The following is a 21992-nucleotide window of genomic DNA, read 5'->3' on the forward strand; positions in this document are numbered from 1 at the left end:
CTACAACGACAAATCCGGCCCGAAGGACCATATGATCACTTCCGATCGTGATAATAAAAGTGGACTGTATATTGTTTAAATCAAAGTCGAGCCGGGCCGATGGCATACCACTCACCGCTGCTGCTGTTCCCGTCGGGGGCGCGACATGGCTCCTTCTCCTGGGGTTGCTCATATGCATGCGAAGTTCACTGGACGACTGCCTATTCACTCCCATTCTCGGAGTGACAAACCAAAAACAAAACCAAAACGAAAACCCGACAATTGGTGGTATCGCCAACAGGTGGCGAGGCTCGACTTTTTCTGGGAAATTCACAACCAAACAGGGACCATAGTATTACATGTTAAAAATTACTATTCTCATACGTGTACATCGTTAATTGTGACGATGCGTGGAAAACTTATAACTTATGACAGTCATTTCCACGTTATCAGCTACCTGAGTGTCAAATTACGTTTGTTAAGTTAACCAAATCTGAAAAAATGCAGCCAGATTATGCCTATGGAGTAAAATTCTTCCATTTTCATGTAAAGAAGTAAAGTTGTTCCATGTTCTTTGGGGTGGATAATGTTTCAACAATTCACTAGTTGTATTTTACTCCCGGCATCCAATTGACCTATTATCATTAGAGAATTCATTGAAGTGGTTTTTCATGGGTCTTTTTTGTGCGGTTAATACTTGGTAGTACTTTCAACCGAGGTAGGGTAGTAAAGTACGTAAAGAATTTCCATAGAAAATATATAAAAATCAAACGAGAAAGAATATTTAACTTGGAGATCACTTGTCTGGGTTAAGTGTCGATAAAAAAAATCAAGTAAAACGTAGAGGGCCTTGTGTCCTGTGGTTACACCGCCAGTCATCAATAATTGATGATATGGCACTCTTCTGGCCTCTATCTCCCGTTACGCTGGTTGACTCGCATCGTGTTCCAACCACTACTGCCGCTCTTTCGAGGGAATAGCTTTCTCAATTTATTTTTCCAACATTGTTTATATATCATTCCCAGCTAAGCCCAACGTTTGGCTTCTCTCTCCATGAGTACTGCCTTGCATCCCTAGGCTAGGCTAGGGACCCTAGCGTAATGCAGTGGTGAATAGTGACTCTATAAATGACTGAGTCTATTAAACAGTTGGTACGGAATTGAAAGTTTAGAAAATAATCATCACTTCTCGGAATTAATTTGGATTCAATATGCCAACGAGTGCGCTTGTAGTTTTCCGAGTTTTTAAATGTTAACATCTTTTTGAAAACGGTCCTACTTTACTCCTACATTAATTTTAATGCGTTTAAATAAGTAAAATGCAGTTTATTGTTCCAACAGTCATAGCACAGCTAAAGAGTAAGTTGTCGGTTAATTCATGATTGACCCATTGAGTTATTTCGAAAGAAAGTTTGAAGTTATCCAATTCGCTGCCGCATACTTCGCAGCACCTCCCGGGCACATCATATATTTTTTTGTCGTATGGTGAAATGTTTTGGAAAGTATTATTTTCGTAAACTTTAGCTTTAGTATTAGTGATTGCGGGAACGTCGAAACCAAGTCGGCTCGTAACAAGGCCTTTGTATGAACCCGACTACTTGAAGGTATTCTGTGTTAGTGATGGAAAAATTGGGTTTTATTTTGGAGATTTGAAAACGCGTTGTCTGCAATAACTCGAAATTTCTTTGTAAGGTTTAGTACATAAAATTTAATAGTTTGAATTTATTAAGCCACCAACACTGGCCTTAAACTTTTCTATCTCACCTACAGTTTATCCTGCTCCTTAGAAAGCCAAGTCCGACACTTGCAGTCAATGAGACGTATGTCTATGCCAAAACATCGTATTATGGATATTTATTGCGTCTATACATTACGTTTAAGCAAGCTAGCCATCCTTATTGCATTCATTTTTCATCTACACTTTAAGCACGGTTAACATTTTTATATTTTGTCCGATTACCTTTAACCTGAATCAATAGTTTGTTAAAAAATCTATACAAGCTATGTATCTAATAGTTTCAGTTTAAAAGCGGAATTCTTCAAAGAACTTGTTTAGTTTTTCTTCATTATCAAGTTTATTCCACAAGTGGACGCTTTATTTTTTATGTATCACCATTTATATTTTGTTTTTATAATTCCAACCAGTATTTATATCAGTTTTACCATTTTCAGTGTCAAATACTTTCTATGGAGGAGGACTCCAGTAGAATATTCTTGTTGAAGACAACCCCTATTTTCCCACGATATTGGCTAATTTTCTATGCTAACAGCTTTTCATACACCGTTTCATCCATGCCATAGAATGATACACCATGGAGACCTTAGAGTTTTACATTCTGATAACATTTATGCATCTGCTTTCGCTTTAACCTCCGTACTGTCATCAGTTCAACCTCGTATGATTGACTACTAATTTTGGTCATTTGGTCTCTCCTTTACTTCAAATTGAACACACTCCTCCCAAGAGCATATTGGCAAAAGAGGAAAGCTGACAAATCAAGAAACAGGATGATATACGGGAAAAAATTGACTACTACGGAGTACTAGAAAACAAAATTGTCTAGAAAAACTGCAATTGGTATTCGAACTTTTCCCCGTGATGCTGGCCGCAGGTCTTGGCCGCACCTTATAATTAATCTATGCCTGCCATCATGCCACCCATTATCTTCACCTTAACACTTTCACTATACGGTTACTCGTTTCTGTAAACGCCTGACAGCTTTGCAATTTGAAACTATTTTTAGAAAGTTTAATTTTCGCAAAGGTGCCGTGCCTTTTACCTATCTTTTCAGTAATGCTTGCAACACTTGCCGCTATTGAGATATAATTCTGTTAACGGGGAATCCATTTTTTAGAATCTTTTAGGTCCATATTTTAATTAGCTATGAAATACGTTACTCTTTTGTTGCTAAATGATAGGCATGTGCGACTACTCGGGTCGAGTCGAGTAGTTGGTACACGACTCGAGTGTTTCGAGTAGTATTACGAATGTCGAGTCGATTTGAGTAGTTTCGGTTAAAGAGATACCGGGGCCAGTAGGTTCATAAATCTGCCGACAGGGAGCGTTATCATAAAACGCATATAATAATATTGTATTTTGAAGTCGTAAAGTCATTCTAATGCCTTGATCCGGGAGTTTCAGCTTGCTGCAAGCACTATAGCTGTCGACGTGGGCGCCGAATACCTATTCGCCGGTCGCGGCGGCCGACCTTCCTCCGACCCAACTGCGTATTCGGAACAATCGGAGTGAACCTCTGTGTCGCACTAACTTTAGCGTGCGATACTTTTATACCCTACCCCGTTTTCTTAACTCAAACGCAGGGAGAATACGTAAGAATTATTTAGATTTCAAGGAATAAACATATGACTTTTCATTTTTATGGGACAATGACGGTTTTTCCCTGTTTGACGTCACAAATAGTGCTATATTTTTGCCTGTTTGAATATTACTTACGCCCCATGTAGATTTTTTTTTATACCTTTGGTGCATTTGTTTCGTTCCTGAACAAAAAAAGCCAGAGTTCCCAAGGTAGATTAAACAAAATGAGAATTTAAGAAAAAAATTAGTCATTATGGCTAAAGCTAAGTTCCACAATTCGTTCGCATCGTCCAATTAAATTCCATAAAGATTCATGATCCTTAAAAATCGTTTACATAATTTTTAATGAAATTCTTAGAGTTCTGAAATATAGAAATTTTGTAAATAAAGTACTTTTTGCCTCATGAGTAGCGAAATACAATTTTCTGCTTGCAGTAATACTGTAGCATAGAGACGTAAAAACCTGCTAACTAATCATATAGAAGAATTGACTTATCTGCATGAGAATTTGAAAAGATCAAATACTATATGATTCATTTACGTATATAATCTTTATTACAGTGGTGCAAATGCTTTTGTTCAGGGCTCTTACTAGCAATTTGGATGCATTTATAAATTATTTTGAAAACATATTACCAGAGATTAGTTCATTTCAATAGGGTGGTTTCCTATTATTTTTTTTTGCCTAAATCGAAAGATTACTCCTGGAGTATGTATTTCACGCTTTTAGATTTTTTAATGACGGTATCTATTTTTCGCGATTAAATGAAAAGTGAAAATCTTCAAGCGCGCGAAAACGCGGCGGATAAGTATGAATGCTGGGAAAACCCCGTGTGACGTCTTTCTGGTTCCCCTGTCGCCCGGTGAGGTGACCTTGGGGCGAGGCTTTGAGCGCTGATACGACGCAGAATGCTAGCTGGTAACGCTTGGATTAAAAAAGGATTATTAATACCTTATCAAACGAAGAAAACTTTCCTACCTTAGCCAGTTTTAATAGGTGATTATTAAGATATGTTTCCCTGAGCTCTGTGCCTCATGCATGCATTGGTAATCTCAGACGATGTAAAACTCCTCTCTACTCGTATAGAATCTAGGTCCCTGTGACGCCATGTAGAGTGGCATCGCATGGGCGCCAATCTTGACTCTTTCAAATGCGGTTAAAATTGACCATTGCCATTCGTCTAAACTGGGATTTCTAAAGCCAAATAATTTGTATTTTATGAATACACTACTGGTGGGTAACGAATCGCAATCAATACCTTTCGTTTTCTTTGATGAAGGAAACTACCCTATTGTGCTTATGGAACTGTTGCAGACACATTTATTTTCATTCATCACCTAATTCTGGTACAATTACCATCAACATTCCCATTGCCTTTTACTTTTTACATCAGGCTAAGCATTCAGAATAGATAATTCGCAAGGAGATTCAAAAAATGGGAATAAGTTGGTGCACACATAGATTGATTGATAGATCCAGAAATGACAAACACGACTTGATACTCGACTGGAGATCAAAAAGCACTACTCGCACATCCACTACATGATACTCATATATGTATAGATTTAATGTTTATTTCAAAGATGTGGACGTATTCGTGTTTCCTATTTTAAGGCAAATCTCAACTTAAACGTTAATTTTTGAATTATTTCGATATGCCAAAGACGTGTGAAAAAGTTTTGGAAATTCAAACCTAAAATTCCAAGATAAATTCGTAGAAAAGAGAACAAAAGAAATTAGATACATGAAAAACCTGCCACAGGATTCAGTGTAACTTATTTTTTCTTCAATGGAGTGGTTTAAATATGTTTTCATTCATTTTTATCTTACGGTATTTAGGTTCATGTTTTAGCCTTTTTGAGAGAAATTACCCATAGCATATATCCAATGATTATACGATCCGTTCATGAACGGTCTCAGTTCGCTTCGGCGTAGGCCGTTGTGATGGGACGTAATTATCACTAGTGCTTTCAGCTCGGTCATCGGGGTTTCGGACCATGATATCCGGACGGGATTAAGGGGATGCTTGCTCTCTCATACCGGAAACATGTTGTGATGGACGCGTTTAATTGATTGAAAATGGGATATTGGCGAAAGTGAGATAATCCTCAGGTGGTTTCTCAATCCAATCGTGTTTGCTGGCACTCTTATCGAAAGCAGATACATCAGCTAAATGCAATACTCAAAAAGTGTTACGTGTGGGCATAAAAATCCTTTGTAAAATGAAAGGTGCTAATACTATGGTTTCCAATAGTCCTTAATGTATTCATTTCCATGTTGGAGATCGCCGAAAATAGGAAAAAAACGTCCAAAATACCACTTCTGAAATAAATAGGATCATTTTCCTTGATAGAGCTGTGGTATATTACTAGTATTTATGTGATAGAGTGAAGGAATATTAGTATGTCCACTACAGCGTACTTTTCAGAATAACGGTATGATATGAGGGAAGTATGTTACAAAATATAGCCTTTTACCATTTGTCTTAGAAAATAATTGCCCCGCATTAACTATACATAGTAGTATAAGTAGGTAATTAATACCGAAAAATGAACAGAGTAGGGATTACTTTGTTTCATATTTACTTTCATGAGTACACTGAGGAGTTATTTTATGAATGACGTGATCCTAGCCTAATGTTTCCAGAATAGTAAAACAGTGAGAAAGTCCAGCTTAAGCTTGTGTTTCTTGTTGGGTTGGTTTGAGTTCTTTACAAATGGAGTTAGAATTACTATTTGGAACTTGTTCCTTGACTTTAAGTTGAACAAATGGCAAAGGAAAACTTTTAACAAAATTTGTCTTTTTTCCTCATTTTAAGTCTTAAAATGTAGTAAATTATCTTGGGGACTAGTAGTTTTTTTGTGCTCATTCATTTTTAACGTTGATTCATGGGTTAATTGAGAATGCAATAATTTGGGAACATTTTCCTTACGGAAATTGGGTTCAAGGTTGGTTCCGATTTTCGTGGGAATAAAACCCTCTGAATTTCCTTTTTTACAATGCACATACTAAAAACTTTAAATCGGTGTTCATCTTTTTATTAATGTATCTTCCTATTTCTGGTAGCAAATTGTAAAATGTGTATATTTACGACCATGAAATATTGAGGAAGAAAATAATTTGATATCACCGACGTAAAATATATTCACTACGACGGTCACGGTCTTAGTGATTATAATCTTACTTGAACCGGGAAATGTGGCTTAGCGTAATCCAGGATTGGGTAGTGTAAGAAATAGCATAAATGCAAAACGTATCAAAGATATCACTGTAACTTATTGTTATCTTCAATGAAGTAATTTCGATATATTTTTTCATTTCATTTTTAATCTTACGGTAGTTAGACTCCTATTTGAAACCAAGTACCAAAACGTAAACTTCCGTGGGAGGAGTGTGGAGAGGAAGGTGAAGTGCTTTTTAAAATAAATCAATTTCAGCTTATTCGACTGATTCGTCTTCCAAGTTTATGGTTACGAGTTAGAGAAAATTATGAAGCACAAATTCCATCATAAATGTCTGCTAACTCTCAGAGGAAATATAGATGGATAGAATGGTTTTATTTTTCAATAAAACGAATTGATGTGGTGCTAACTTCTCGCTCGCTCTAATTTACCGACCACGAGTGAATGCCCCTCATTTATCGAATCATTGTTTATGGGAAGCCTTGCCCCGAAAACGCTTCTGGCTACACCAATCAACCCGGTTGAGCATCATGGGTAGGCATTCCAGCTAATGACTCAGTCATGTTATTAATCGGTGATTAGAATGTTCAGAGGTGATAAAATCTTGCATCCCAACACCATCCCAACTCCTCTAACCTACATCCTCTCTAATGGATTTGGACATCAGTGGGGTTTGCCGAAAACGGCCCAATTTCCCTCTCTCTGTCTCCCCGAGAAGAGATTTCTTGCATTTCGCGCACTTGATCACGTTCCCGCACTGCTGCTCCAGCTGTGGGACCTTGATGACCATGCGATGTGAATGCATGGGAGAGGATCTGCGGGGTTTGGAAGGGAAGAGTGGTGCATATTGGGTTATGGGGGTCGAGTCTGGGGAACGGGGTTCGAGCTAGGTGGGGAGGGAACGTGTAACATCCTGGAGCGGCACGTGGGGGATCATTCAATGTGCTTGCGGAGAACTCCTTATGATCTCCGCCCCCCCACCCATTTGCCCAGTCTCTCTCACCGATCCCTTTCTTCCCCGAGGGAGAAACCCTCTCGGAATGCAGTCGGAGCACATCCTGTAACAATGGTCCTCCCGCCAACTGTTGCCACGGACATTAACGTTCAGGACGTGTTGCCCATCTTCACTCAAAGAGTCTATCATATTGTCGTGTCCTCCTGGGGTTGGGCAGCCTAAGCAACCACCCCTTTTTGAATGGATCAGCCTTACTTTAAACGACACCTACATTTCGAGTTTACAAATTATTCATGGAGCATGGCACTGTTTTGGTAAATGCGCGTATTTGCATTTACTACCGTAGTATACCGTGAGAGAAACTTCCCCAGGTGTGAGTGGAAAGTGAAATTTGATTTTGGCTGTTGGTTTGCTCAGTTATAATATGATTCAAATAATAATCAATAACATTTTTAAAGGTTCCAGACATAAATAGGGTCATACCTACTGGAGCTCAGTGGCGCCGACTCCATGGGGCCTGAGGGGGGCCGAGCCCCCTCAATTATTCGATATGGGTTTAAGGAAAAAATGTGTCAGTCTTTTCGATTTTCCCCGGGGTATCCAGATATTGAGATTCGAGTTATCAGGGTTCTAATTTTGATCATATGACTCGGCTAAAATGATTAAAAAACTTAAAACTCGCTACTACCCGGGGCAGGATCCCCGGTTTGGGCCCACCCAATATTTTTTGTAAGTCGGCATCCCTGCTGGAGTTCCGAGAAACGCCTTTGGCATAGCAGCGATATGAGAAGTTTAGACGCTCAAGGTCAAGGAAGTTCGGTTGGTGTTAATGTGAGGAATATGAGAAGTCGCGGTCAAGGCAGCTTTGGGCACTGTGCGGAAAACGGACGTTATTATCTATCGAGACGAGCAAAATGTGCTCAGTACGGATCAGCGGCATCAGAATGCGCTAGATGGTAACAGCCGCAGCAGGGACATCTGGCGACAAGATGCGATCGTTGACGCACAACCAATTCCGGACTTGTATATAAAATAATAAGACAGCGCAAAAAGTTAATTATCTAGAGATTCTCCATGAACTATCAAAAAAAGCGAGGTTTATAAAAGCCATATTATTTAACGCGAGGTTTATATATCGCCATTCATATTTTGAAAATTCGTAGTTTGACATTTTTTAAACAAAGTGGAGCTAACCTCTAAATAAAAAACTGGAAAGATTAAGAGATAAATACAGCCTTGAAAATGATACCAAAATCTTATTCCTCAAATCAAAGGTTTTTTTGTTAAGAAATAAACAAAAAAAGTGTTCAAAATAGCCGGCACTGAGGCACAGATCTACTCTGCTAAGGTCAGCTAGGTAAAGGCATTTGCCAACCTCACTTCGCGGCTTTCACTGTAGTGAGCGCCTTCTTGTAGTGAGCTCGTCACGCAGCGCCGTTGCGGTGGGCACAGAAGCGCTGGAGCGGCTCATACAGCAGTTTCAACGTATTTAAACGGGAAAGTCCTAATTTTCCTCCCTCTTTTTGCGTAAAGTGTAGTTTTTATAAAATTATATTGGCAAATGAATCATATTGTCCCCGGATTTTCATAATTACTCTCTAGATCCGTTCTGTCAGAATATAATGGGAAGGAGAAAGATGCACGGGACTGAGGAGTATCGCGCGAATCAAGTAATGCGCGGCGAGGCAGGTGGCAGGCGGCGGGGGGCTTGCGGCGGGCGCCTTTGAGATAGCGTTTCGGCATGAAGGCATGAAGAAACGACAAAATGGATCAAATTTTTGTTAAAAAAATCTAAAATTTAATGTTAACCTTAAAAAAAAGTTTTATCCGGGTCGAAAATCTCCCCGTTAAAAATAAATGCATATAGGCGCCTCAGGCACGGCTATCCGTCGTCACACGAACCTGGGATTTTTTAATAATTTTTTTAATACAATAATTTTTTTCACCATTCCGCAAATTTTGAGATCCCAAATTCTTGAATATGATCATTTTTTATCACGTTTTATTACATTCACTTTCTTTTTTGTCTGACCGGAAAAATCTTGCAACTCAAATTTCGACCACTTGTCCATTAGCTAGAGCGTTGAAATTTTCAGAAATTTTTAGGTCAGAACTGGATGAAAGTGCAATTTTCTTATTATTTTACCATGATCGGAGCAGTATTTCGTGCAATATTTAGAAATAAACATTAAATCTGGAGTTCCAAAAATGGTCACCAAAATGCAGGCGCTGCAATCATTATAGCTGCACTTAAGTGAATTTAGAACGTAACTACAACAACATCTGCCGTAATAGATTATGTTCCCTTTCGCTGAGAAATAAGTCTGATATGCATAGGCCAGCAAGTATTAACTTCATAATCTTACGTACGCACCACATTTTTCATTTTTGATATCTGAAATGCTCTTCTAAAACTTATTTTAACCTTCTCACCAATCACATTTGTAATTTTCAATAATATAAGATACCGTAGGACGTTATTTTCTTCTTATTTAATAAACGTGTTTTTGTAAAAATGCTATTTTTATACTTTAATATTATTTTTATCATAAGCGCCGGCCGAACCGGAACCTACCGGTCTGTATCACTTCTTGCCCTTGAGTACATCCGTGTCATCATCCTCACTAGCCGAGCATCCACCCACTCAGTGTTCCCTTCTTCAGTCTGCATTTGAAACTGTCGGGAAAACTACTGCTCCGTTTCCTACAAATTCTGTTCGTCAAATTACTTAAACTCAAAATGTCTAAACAAAGCCACACCACCGAAATAAACAACCCGACAACCCTCGCCATAGAAAAACATCTCAAAACGAGAATCTTCCGGGAGGCCTTGGAAATTAAAGAGCACAGGCAGAACTTCAATGGAGACAGCAGACAGAAGATTAGCTAAACTTGGCTTCCATTAATTTATAGAAAGAAAGACGTCTAAATTTCTCTGCCAGCACCCACCACTCATAAATTGATGCTCAATAAAGGCCATTTGGTCATTTGCCCTGATGATATCTCCAACAAGGGAGAGGAAACGTTGACCATTAAAAGACTTGACGCGGGTCATCCCAAAATCCATTTATATGGACACATTCTGTTATTTTACTACTTTCATTAAGATTCAGGCTGTACTACCAGTGTGAGGGGATCGGGTTGGTGTGATAGCTGGTGTTGGTTTTCCACCCTGTGGACTCGGGTTTAATTCCTGGCGGTGGTAGAGACTGCTCGATCTCTGCTTATATGTTGTGAGGACGACAATTCGAACTTCGTCTGTCAAATTGGACGTCAAGCCGTGGTCCCCTTGGTGCCTTTTGGGACACCAAGGGGGCGGGAACAGTCTCATCCCGACGCCGGGTTCCTCTCCACCCTTGCTTCCTTACCCTTTCCAATGGCGTAAATGTCCTAAGCTGTCGGTCTCCTCCTCCAAATACCATCCATACCACCTCTTTGCCTAAACTTACCCTGAGAGTAATAGATCCTGAATCTGAGCGCTACTACCCCCAGTATAAACTCTTTTGGTACACGGCAATTTATTAATATTACATACGTTATTCCATCTCATCTTTTGGAATTTTCTCTTTTTAATGTGGAATGTATTATGGTATTAATTGCTGACTAAGTCATGTTCCAACACGACCAATATATCCCCACGATAGAGCGAGCGAATGGGGTCACTAAAGGTCACAAAGAAAATGCGACCTAGCTTTCGTCGACGTCTTACCTATGCGGAATGAACCTTGACCTCAGTATTTAGTCTCTGAAACGATAAACAGGAAGTATTATCCCGTACGCGTAATCGCTAGTCAAGTATACGCGTACTAGCAGAAATTTTCCCAAGGTCTGAGCCGGGTCAAAGTCTGGGGTGGGTCAGTCTGGATTACATTGAAAGGATTGCAACGTCACCGATTGAGCAAGTGAATTGTGACGGACTTTTGGCACGTGTGGAACTTAATGACTGGTATTTCCGTTAACAGTATGATTCTTATTCAAATCAAAATAAAACCAGCAACGTCTTTTATTCAAATGACTTAGAATTTGAACTGAGAATATTATAAAAGTACTTATATTCCAGTATGCAATCCTCATATGAATTAAATGAGCTAATAATAAACCAAAGTTCATTCCGTTGCTCCGAAAAAATAAGTTGACCTTGTCGGTCCACTTAAGTGTAAATCTTTTACACCACAAGATATCGTGGCTATAGATGGGCCAGAGATGGATAGGCCGGCCACTTGATCTGCCAATATGTCGGAGCAGTGATTTCTTAAGCATGGATAGGTACCCCGACATGTTCGAAAGGTGTATCGGGTTTTAGGTAAATAAGACACACTTGTAAATCACAAATGTAATACTATGTTTCTTCCACAAAGACTAAACTTAATTACATAGATTATTTATATCCTACAGACACTGTAAGAAAATTTGAAATATTAAGAGCATCCACAGAATCGGGTGGAACACATCCTATTAACATAGTTGGTAACGTTTTCAAAGAATCTGTATCTTTTAGCATTTTCATGATATTACTGTGTCCAGTGTTCGTAATAAAATATTCGGAGCACTTTAAATAATGCTTAGAACGTGGAAGAATAGTAAACTTCCCACTCACATGTCGAGAATATTTCGATTTGCCATCATCAAAGTATACACCAAAACTGATCGCAGGAGGGACTTAGTCACCTTCATAATCAGCACAATTATATTCTGTCACAATGAATTTAGTGAAAACAGCACCACATCCTTCTCCGACAATTACACGGAAACACTGGGGTCTGGAACGGGAAAAGACGTGCCCTTGAGCCAATTGATAAACATATTTTTTGCAAACAAAATCAGAATCCTTTCCATAAAAATCAAACTCTTTTACACTGCTATGCAATTGTTTCACATACACTTCGATGAAACGTATCATAAAACGGTTATACTGTTCACAAAAAAAATTTCAGTGCATTGGATGGACCAACAAACGATTCATTCGAAGCATATTTTTTGGAAAAAAAATTAAATTCCATTCCATAAAAATCAAACTCTTTTGTGACAAACAAAAACAAACAGTGTTGGTTTTCCACCCCGTAGACTCGGGTTCAAATGCTGGCAGTGGCAGAGAATTTTCAGAGGCTGTTCGATCTCTTTTTTAATTTCGTGTGGAGGACAATTCGAGCTTCGTCCGTCGAATGGGGCGTTAATCCGTGGTTGCCTTGGCGCCTTTCGTCAAGAGTAGGCTAATGCCTACGTCGGGTTTCTCTCCACCCTTACTTCCATGCCCTTTCTTATGGCGTATATTTCCTCAGCTGTCGGTCCCATCCTCCAAATACCATCCATAACACCTCTTTGTGTAAACTAACCCAGAGAGAAATAGAACCTGAATCTGAGCGCTACTACCCCCAGTAGGAACTATTTTTGTACACGGTAATTTATTGATACTACCTATGTTATTTCATCTCCTCTTTTGGAATTTCCTTTTTTAGTGTAGAATCTATTGAGGATGTTTAATTGTACTAAACGAGATGGTTGAAATGAAGCATGAAACATGTTGAAATGGAAGTGAATACAAATTTTTGTGCTTGCCACTCTTCTTAATGGCGGGGATCAGTTGGTTAAAACACATTTCGACCAACAGCGTCATTATCGGTTCAAATAAATAACATTAATAATATGGCCTGGTGATGATTGAAAAAATAATTATTTTATTAATTAGCCTTGATGATGATGCTATCAGTCGAAGTGTGCTGTGACCAAATATAATTTTCCAATAAAGGAGAGTTATTTGAAAAAAAAGTTTAAATTACTTCAACTTAAACATGGCATGTTAAAATGATGTTCTCTCTGAAACAATGGTGTGAATTTTAATGAAGTTGAATTGATTGGAGTGCTAAATAGATACAGGTCTTCTATTTTTTTTATTAAAATATTATTTTGCACTATCGGAAACGATATATCGTGAAACTTTGTCGATAAGATAACTTTTTCACATTTGTGCTTGCCCATGGATCCTCTAGCTGTACGGATTCAGATTTTTGGAAGTTATCGGTCTGCTAACGGCTTCTTTGGAAATAAATGCTAAATACTTCGGATTCTGTCGTATACTAATATTTGTATTAGCGCATCAAACATAATTGCTTTTACTCCGCATCTAGTCTGAAAGAACTCTCATGTAATTATCGTTCAATGTATGGTATTTGAGGGAGTACTTCATCGTAAAAAAATTGATTTCTTTTACTATGAAAACGAAAACCATTCAAATTGGCAATTGCGTTTCACGTGTATCTTCATGCCATGCGAAAAAATGACCACGCATTTATTTTCTTTTCATCTCCAAGTGTAGGTATTCATTAGATAGGAGCCTTTTCTATCAGTAAATACCATGAAATCAGACGCTGTCACGTATCTGCTCTTGCAAAGGGCAGAGAGAATATCTCCTCTTTAGGTATATAAATTATTCATCTATGCTTAGTTTTCTTGTGGAAGCCGTTGAATTTTATTTTCCACCTTATTTTTATGTACCTGGTTTATCTATTTTTTTATAATTTTTACCCTATTATGGTAGGGTATTTGTAGATTGCTGCGTCATATTTGGTGAAATGATTTCAACTTTTGATATATGCAGATACATTAGGAAGGATTGCGAATACTCATTTTTTCTAAAACATCAATCATCAACGATCGTTGCTGAAAAATCATCTTCGTCATGTTAAGACATCGAAGTCCTAGTACTTTTCCGTCGTAATTTTTCCGTCTTGGTGAGTTTTAATGGTGCATGCTCTTGTTTATGAAGTTTTATACTTCGCGAATGAAGTTTTATTGTCGTGGTAAAAATAAAATTATTCAGTCAGCCACTTGACTCTGAACGTATGAAATTCTGTTTCGTGAATACATTTTTTCGTTTAAAACTACTTTGAACCTTAGGATTGGAAAAAAGTGGTTCTAGATGGGTTGACCTGTGGAACGCATCGGAACTCGATCGATTTCATCTCTAACGGGTGATTTGTTGCACGTTTATTTGGTTTTCTTCGAATTTTAGCAGCAAGTTTCTCGTCTTGCGTTGAAAGTTTGCCAGGTCCTCTATCGTTGCTTGTGAGTTTTTTCCATCCAACTATTTGGACCACGAATTGAAAGGTCTCCGTACCCTTGTAAACGATAAAATATTTAGGTACATGTCATGAAACTTATTTGGTATTTACTCCGATATAAGCATGTTTCTTTTGTTTATGAAATGTATTTGGCATAATTCCACCTCAAGTTGTCTCATAGTCTCCCTTTGTTCGTTAAATGCCTTGAATCTTATAGTTTATTAATTTTTTGTTGATAATTTTCCGACTATATTGCATATTTATCATTATTCCTTTTAGCAGAATTATTAATACATTCATTATTACGCCTTGTCACCTATTCTCATTACTTTTTTACTCTCACTGATTACTACCAATAGCAAATAGCAGACATTTGGTTCCAATTTTCATTTTAGTACGTCGCTTTTCGCTCATTTTATTTAGTAAATTATATACTCGTAGTTCTTTCATCGTAATATAGCGTAACGGTACACATGAGATGTAATTAATTCTGACTCCTTTCCCTGGCCTCGTCGTTTGTTTGTTTCTCGGCAACACGACCTAAACGTGAAGTCTCTCATCCTGAAGGATTCTAGTGAATACGTAATGTATCCCAAGGGGTTCTTACACGACATGTGTCCATCAAATCCCCTGTTCACGCACGAGCGTTTGCCTCATCCAAGTAACGATTCGAATGTTGCATTTACTCCCTTAGGTTTTGCATAGGAAGGCACTGAAGGTCAAAATTTGACGAAGATCTAATGCATGAATTACAGTGCATTGTTTACTTCTCACTAACTCCGAAAATAATCACTCCTTTGTGTTTTTTTGTACTCTCTTGGATTTTCCCTGGTATGCACTGAAGGTCGAAATTTGATGAAGAAACTTGTTCAAAAATTCCAATAAATTGTTTCCTTGGCATTTATTCCACAAATTAATTAGTAGCAATAGTCATATTTAATAACTCAAGGCGCGATCTCGTGTATTTCGTGTACCCCTATTTTGGAGACGGTTAAGATGGAAAAGTTTTAGATAAATATTTTTTTTGTTCGCCTTTACACGTAATATTTTTGTTCTTTTTGCACTTATTTATAACCTAAAATAAAGTTTTCTATTCAAATTTTGAATTTCTTAGTTAAACGGTTACCTGCGAGTAACTCGTCCCAACGCAGCGAGCTCTCTCGAAGTGCGTATTCGCGTTCTGCGGTTATCGCATCGCGGAAATTTTGGAAATATGCAAGATAATCGCATTTTATCTTACATCTCTTGATTTCATACATAACTTCTATAAATTACAATTGATGTTAGGTTTTTTTTACCATGAATTAGTAGCACTTTGAACATTATATCGCTTTTCATTTATTATGCCCCGAGGAAAATTTATCCCTATGCATACACGCTATCAACGCAAATAAATCTTCACATGGCCTTGGGATTTTCGATAATGGATCAATTATCTTCCGATGAAGAAGTGAGAATGATCTGCTACCTTACAAAATGCCTAAAGAGACAACGGATTAGTAAAATCTTGATAATTTATCAGGGAATGTTTTCGGTCAGAACATTCTTAACTATCAATTAAGATTGTGTACCCAATAATTTCTTAGAACTTCCGAAGTTTCCCTATTAATTTACAATGCTTGTCATTCATCGCTTGATACCCTTTGTCTTATGCTACGGTCTAGTCTTAGTTAACAATCGTTTCGATGTCAAGAGTTGGGAGTTGTGTTTTATACCTACATTCAAAAGTTACATCGGACGCGCATTATACGAAAATTTTAAGTCAGTAACCAATAGCATTTTTACGTCATAATTGGGATATTTGATTTTCCCATGGTTTGTCAGTGTAAATGAAAATGATTTGGCACTTACCCATTATGGAGAGAAGCGCCGCTAGTCTCACTACCAGGGTAAGAACTTTTCCTTTGTTCTTCTTCATGGCTGCGGGGTTGTTCAAAACAGCTTCTAAATATTGTGTGCAGACCAAGCAGTAGCAATGGTCATGCGGAATAAACACTAGTTAAAACTATATTTTCACTTTATCTTGTCTTTTTTCTACAACACTTTTTGCTGCAAACTAATCACTTTAACGAGTAAAACTTGAGTAGACATATATTAATCGTCGTTTTGGGTTTTAAGTTTTCCTTTCTTCGTTTGAGATAACTATGGCAATGTCAGAAAACAACAAAAATAAGAATAACAAAGACGTTCACTGGAGGGAAAAGTTCTTCTACTGGAAGACCACTGAATTTACACGACCACTACTACGCTAGAAGACGATGAATTTTATTAACTCTCGGAGGAAGCACTAGGAATAAATATTATTTTCTTTGAAAAACTCAACTTTTCATCAGTTTGCCCCCTGCCAGCGAGGGATCAATGAATATCAGGGATGAAATAATTCGCCATTCAATGATAACTTGAGGGAAAAATATCGAGTTAAAATGATGGGAAAATTTAATGGAGACTGTTGGTTTTCCTTCTTATTATTTTTAGAAGTTTTGCCAAATTACAGACGGGGTTTTAATAGGGTTGTCACCACGGTGACAATGGTTTCCAGGTTGCGATCAGTTGGTCAGGGTGGGGGCGTGGTGTCTTTCCCCACAAACTCAACACCGGCCGCACCAAACTGCACCTCAACGGGTGATTTTTTGGTCACTGCCGAAGGTGAAAAAAGCTGTTTCCTGGCTCAAAGCCACGAGTCCATCCGGAAGGGAGTTTCAGACGGGGTTCGGTCAGCCGCTCCCCCGTTTGGCGCCGGTCTCTCTCTCGCCGCGGCGCGATAACTCTCTCCGCTCCGGCCTCGAACTTCTCTCGGCTTTTCGTCCTTGGGCTCTCGCTCTCCGCGGCAATGCAACTACGTCCTCCCTTCGTCTACTCCCGAGTGCCCGATCGTCCCGTCGGATACCCTATAGCGCGCGGGAGTTGCGGGGGTGCGAGCGTGGAGGGAGTGAGGGGAATGGGACGGGTGAGGATGAAAGGGAAGGGATGAATCGGGCATGCGCGCCCAGTGTTAAGTGGTTCGGCGGCGTCTCGTCCGCGGACAGTGGTGGGAGTGTTAAGAGGGCGCGTAACTACCGCCCGACCGCTCTTTTTTTTTCGACGTGGTACTTGATTAACACTAGGAATACCGGACTTGAAAACCCCTCCCAGAACTATGGAATGAAGTCATTTTGACTCCTACCTTATGATTGTTTATTTTTGTAGTTCATCTCTGCTTTTATTGATAAATTGCTTTATTTTATAATTTTCGTTTACTATTGCAGAATTTCATATATGACTGAAGCAAAAAATGATGATTTTAAAAAAATGCAAGACTCAACAGCATTGATTTGAAATTCTTTTTGCACCCATGTCATTTTTTAATGGGATTATCACAAAGGAATTGGATAAAATAGCAAAAATACTTTTCATTATTTTTTATTTTCAATTTTAAATGATCGTTTTTTTTATTTTTAAATGATGATTTTTGACTCCTACCTTATGATTGTTTATTTCTGCAATTCATCTCTGCTTTTATTGATAAATTGCTTTTTTTGTAATTTTGGTTTCCTATTGCAATATTTCAGATATGACTTTAACAACAAAAAATGATGTTTTTTTTAATGCGAGATTCGACGGTATTGATTTGAAATTCTTTTTTAGTACATGTTATTTTGTTTAATGGGATTATCACAAAGGAATTTGATAAAATAGTAAAAAAGTTTGTCATCATTTTTTATTTTCAATTTTAAATGATCGAAAATATTACATAGGTTAAATGCAGGGTCGAAAGATATTAAATAAAATAATGAAATTTTTATTACAGTTTGTGAGCCAAACATTTGCCGAAGGTTCTTCACAGCTCAAGCATCGTCGTTCATGTACGGTAGAACATTGTCCGCACAAAGATTTTTGGCAGGTCAATAATAATACAATTTCCAACAGATCCGATAGATTCTTTTAGCATTTTTGTTTTACCTATCAAAATTTTGTTTGCAGAATCCCGTCAGAAGAATCAGCGGCATTGGAAACGCAACGCTTTTGTTTAGATCTAACACGAGGATCAGTTAACGAGCTTTTGCAAAAACCCCTTGCGTGAAATGTTTTCGGTGGTAGTTTCTTTGTACACCATCCATAAAAGTGCTTGCTAAGTTGAGATTATTTTCCAACGAGTGGATACGCCATCGCCTATTATTGTATATTTGTGATTTGATCTCTTTTGATACTTCTCTTCTCCTTTATTTAACATTCCCACAATGCTAGTACCCTGAATTTTTTGCAGTACGGTGTGTTTGACTGAAGTAATTATCTACGATAGCATTTCGCCCTTTTGCAGAAATGGCAGCATTAATTTCAGTACTAAATATTAGCAATAGCATAATTAGTACAATTCGCAGCATCAATTTCTGCGTTTTCTTTTATCCCAGCTAATGCCATTATCTTGAAATTTGAACTGTAAACTGAATACTACCTTTCAATAATTTCCACCTACACATACTAAATGTTTTGCCTTCAAGGTTGTAGAGTAAGTGTGAGTGGAAAGGATTATGTGGCAAGGGAGGAAGGAAGACAAAAAATCCGCAGAACTGTCTTTTAATTTTGATTTGGATTTTAGATTGCTCATCTATTGCGCTCAATGGGGGAAATAGTAATATCTTTTCTTAAAATTGTACCTTAGTGTGCACTATTTTTCGGTTTAAATCATTAAAATTTGCGAAAGGTGTCATTTTCTTCTGTCAGGTTTTTATTGGCCAAAGAGAGACTTCGTGGATTACTGCGATTGATTTGAGATTTTTTCAGATGTACATGACTCATCATCCGTAACATGTTGATTTCTCGATGAGTGATCACTGAGCTTTCAGATGATTGGTCTCGTCTACGCCTGAGCTATTGAGCCCGCTGATCTTGAAAATCGATTTTGAGCCAATTGAACTGAGCATTTTGCATGAAGTGAGTCTATGCAGGGAATTGTGAAAGGGAAATGAAAGGAAAATGGCACATTTTTGATTCTAGAATTATCTTTTGGCCCTGAAAAAGAAGTTAGATTCCTTTTAAGTAGCCTTGAAATTTGATGCATGTACTTAACCAGTTTTATTGCCAGTAGCCGCAAAACGCTAAATCAGCAATGTATTTTCATGTGTATGATTACCGGCGACCCTTTCAATGATTTTTATTTTAGCACTCGCGTAGTGAATAGTTCAACGATCAAGGCTTTATTTAGTGCATTCACAGGAGTGGAAAATAAGCATGTCGTAGATAATACTTTCCTCCATTATATTTAATGGCACCAGCCATGTTTAAAAAATTTGAATGTCACTACCAAGGTTTAGCTTTTTCTAATTAATCAAATTCATATGTTGAAAACAAGGTTGGCGCAAATGAGGTGAAATTAAAAAAAGGCTACTCAAAGGAAGAAAATGTGGCAGAAATTATTGTGTTAATAATTGAGACTAGGTGGTGATGAAAACTGTGTTCATTGAAACTGCTGTTTATGGAAAATAATCATAGTGCTCGAGCATGGACTAAAATGAAATGTGTGAAGATATTCATACATGCAATAATGATTATATTGCTACTACAAACGTGCATGTTATTTTTGTCGCTGTGGTTATTAAAGAACGTAATTTCATTCATATGCGAATGCTGAATATTTCACTTATCATACCACTTTAGCGATTCTGGCAAAGGCATGGAATCGACCCCCTCTAAAATCCTCTAAGACCCTAGGAAAAATTATGGAAACACTAACATTTCGGTCTATATCAGTGTTGCCACCTGCCTCTATGCCACGGCGGGGAAGCTTGTTAATAGCACCAAAATCATTGTTGCAGGCATTTGTCCACACATTATAACAGACAGAAAGCCTGGATGCCAAGAACGCTTAGGTATTCTTAATATTTAATTTAAGTAGGTTTGATATGACCGAAGGAAACGATCCATAAGGAAAAAACGGTAGGCAAAAATTTTAAGAAACTGCAGATTGACCACAAAAGGTAACAGGCCTTTTTAGGGAAACATTCTTAAATTAAATCCGATAAAAAAACCTAGGTATCAAAAAAGATCGTGTGTAAAACCATATTTCATTAGATAAAATTCAACGAGTAGGGGTCCCATTTTGTGGTAATACATTCAGTTTTCCGAGGATTTGGAGTAAACTTTCCAAGTGTGTCGCTCCTTTCTTGGACTAATGTTTGTTTCTTTTGTCTGGCATGCTTTTGATACTAAGGTTTTCAATGGAAAACAGAAATCAATAACTTCAAAAACAGATTTACGTAATCTGATTTGCGATTGTTTCATTATCTTTAGAGCGAGTTTAACTCAATTCAATAGCTACTTAATTTTACCATTGAATTACTACAGTTTTATGAACGAAAGCGACTTTTCTCTTATAAAATACAAGCTCGATGCATTTGTTGGTGCGTTTCCCATTCGTCAAAATGCGAAAATGAGCCTTATTTATGAAAAGCAGATTCACATGGGAAAAGCTCCTTCTTTGCAGGACCACGTACTTTTTGAACAATCATATATTCTATTCTGAAATTAACTTTTTGAAATTATGCCGCTAACAATATATCGTCCTCCATTACTGTCTCAAACTGATCTGAAGAAAAAATCCCTCACTTGTGTGGGCAAGAACCAAGGCCAAACCTCAAGGCCTACGCCTCGAGTTCAGTCCTCGAGACTCGACAGGCCTGCATGTGTGTCATACCTTTAGTGAAATCCTGCTTCGATATTGCTGATGGATGGGGATGCGACATGCTAAGTTTTGTTGAATAAATGAAAAACGGTAATCGTTCGCTCAAGAGGTAGAACATGAGGATTGAAAGATTGAAAGAAATTTGCAATGTTTGGGGTTGTCGAATGGGAAACCATTTTCAATTCCACTGGAATTGCCGTTATTCTGTAGTTCAAAACTTAATAAGCGCATCCATCGTTCTACTGAGATGTCGTACAACGATTCAGGAATGTCATAATTTGAGAAATGCTTAAAATTCTCTTGAAATCTTTATTATTGCATTAAATCTCCCTTAGTTCTTTATATCTTCTATATGTTGAGTATTTTCTTCTAACAATTCTTCGCGTATATTTTGCAGAGGTCTAATTAGTCTTCTTTTACCTCATCAGTGTGCTGAACATTTTCAATCAAAATTAGTTCTTCGCGATCGGAAAATGATGCAATAATGTTATGCTCTTTAAAGTTAACAGCACAAATTCATACCGTAATATTAAGCTCATATTTTTACCTTTTAATGACTTATTCAATGTAGAAGCAATGATTTTTCGTCCCGCGGCACTCTAGACTCTAGGCGAGATATTCATATTATGCACCGTTAAATAGCCGTAGGCCTGAAACAATGTATCAGTCTTTCCAAATCAGCGAACTTCGCATTACAATAATAATTTCTCATTGTCAATATTTATAAATTGCATTAACTTGAACAAAATATTTCGAAAGTTTGCATTTATCACCATTTCTGATTGGCCAAACTGCGCTGCGTATATTTTGTACACTTTTTTATGTGTGAGCAAACATTCAGT

At 37.8% G+C, this 21992-nt stretch overlaps 1 protein-coding gene across 1 annotated transcript in view; it reads right to left on the minus strand.

Moving 5' to 3' along the window:
- LOC124157390 overlaps positions 1-17363 on the minus strand; it is a 718161-nt gene extending 700798 nt beyond the window's left edge. Inside the window, exon 1 of the mRNA XM_046532066.1 lies at positions 16344-17363. Within this exon, the coding sequence (XP_046388022.1) occupies positions 16344-16410 (67 nt within the window). The 5' untranslated portion in view covers positions 16411-17363. The remainder of the gene's footprint in view (positions 1-16343) is intronic.
- Between the last annotated feature and the right edge of the window lie 4629 nt (positions 17364-21992).

This window comes from Ischnura elegans, chromosome 4 (genome assembly GCF_921293095.1).
Source record: "Ischnura elegans chromosome 4, ioIscEleg1.1, whole genome shotgun sequence".
Classification (NCBI taxonomy): domain Eukaryota; kingdom Metazoa; phylum Arthropoda; class Insecta; order Odonata; family Coenagrionidae; genus Ischnura; species Ischnura elegans.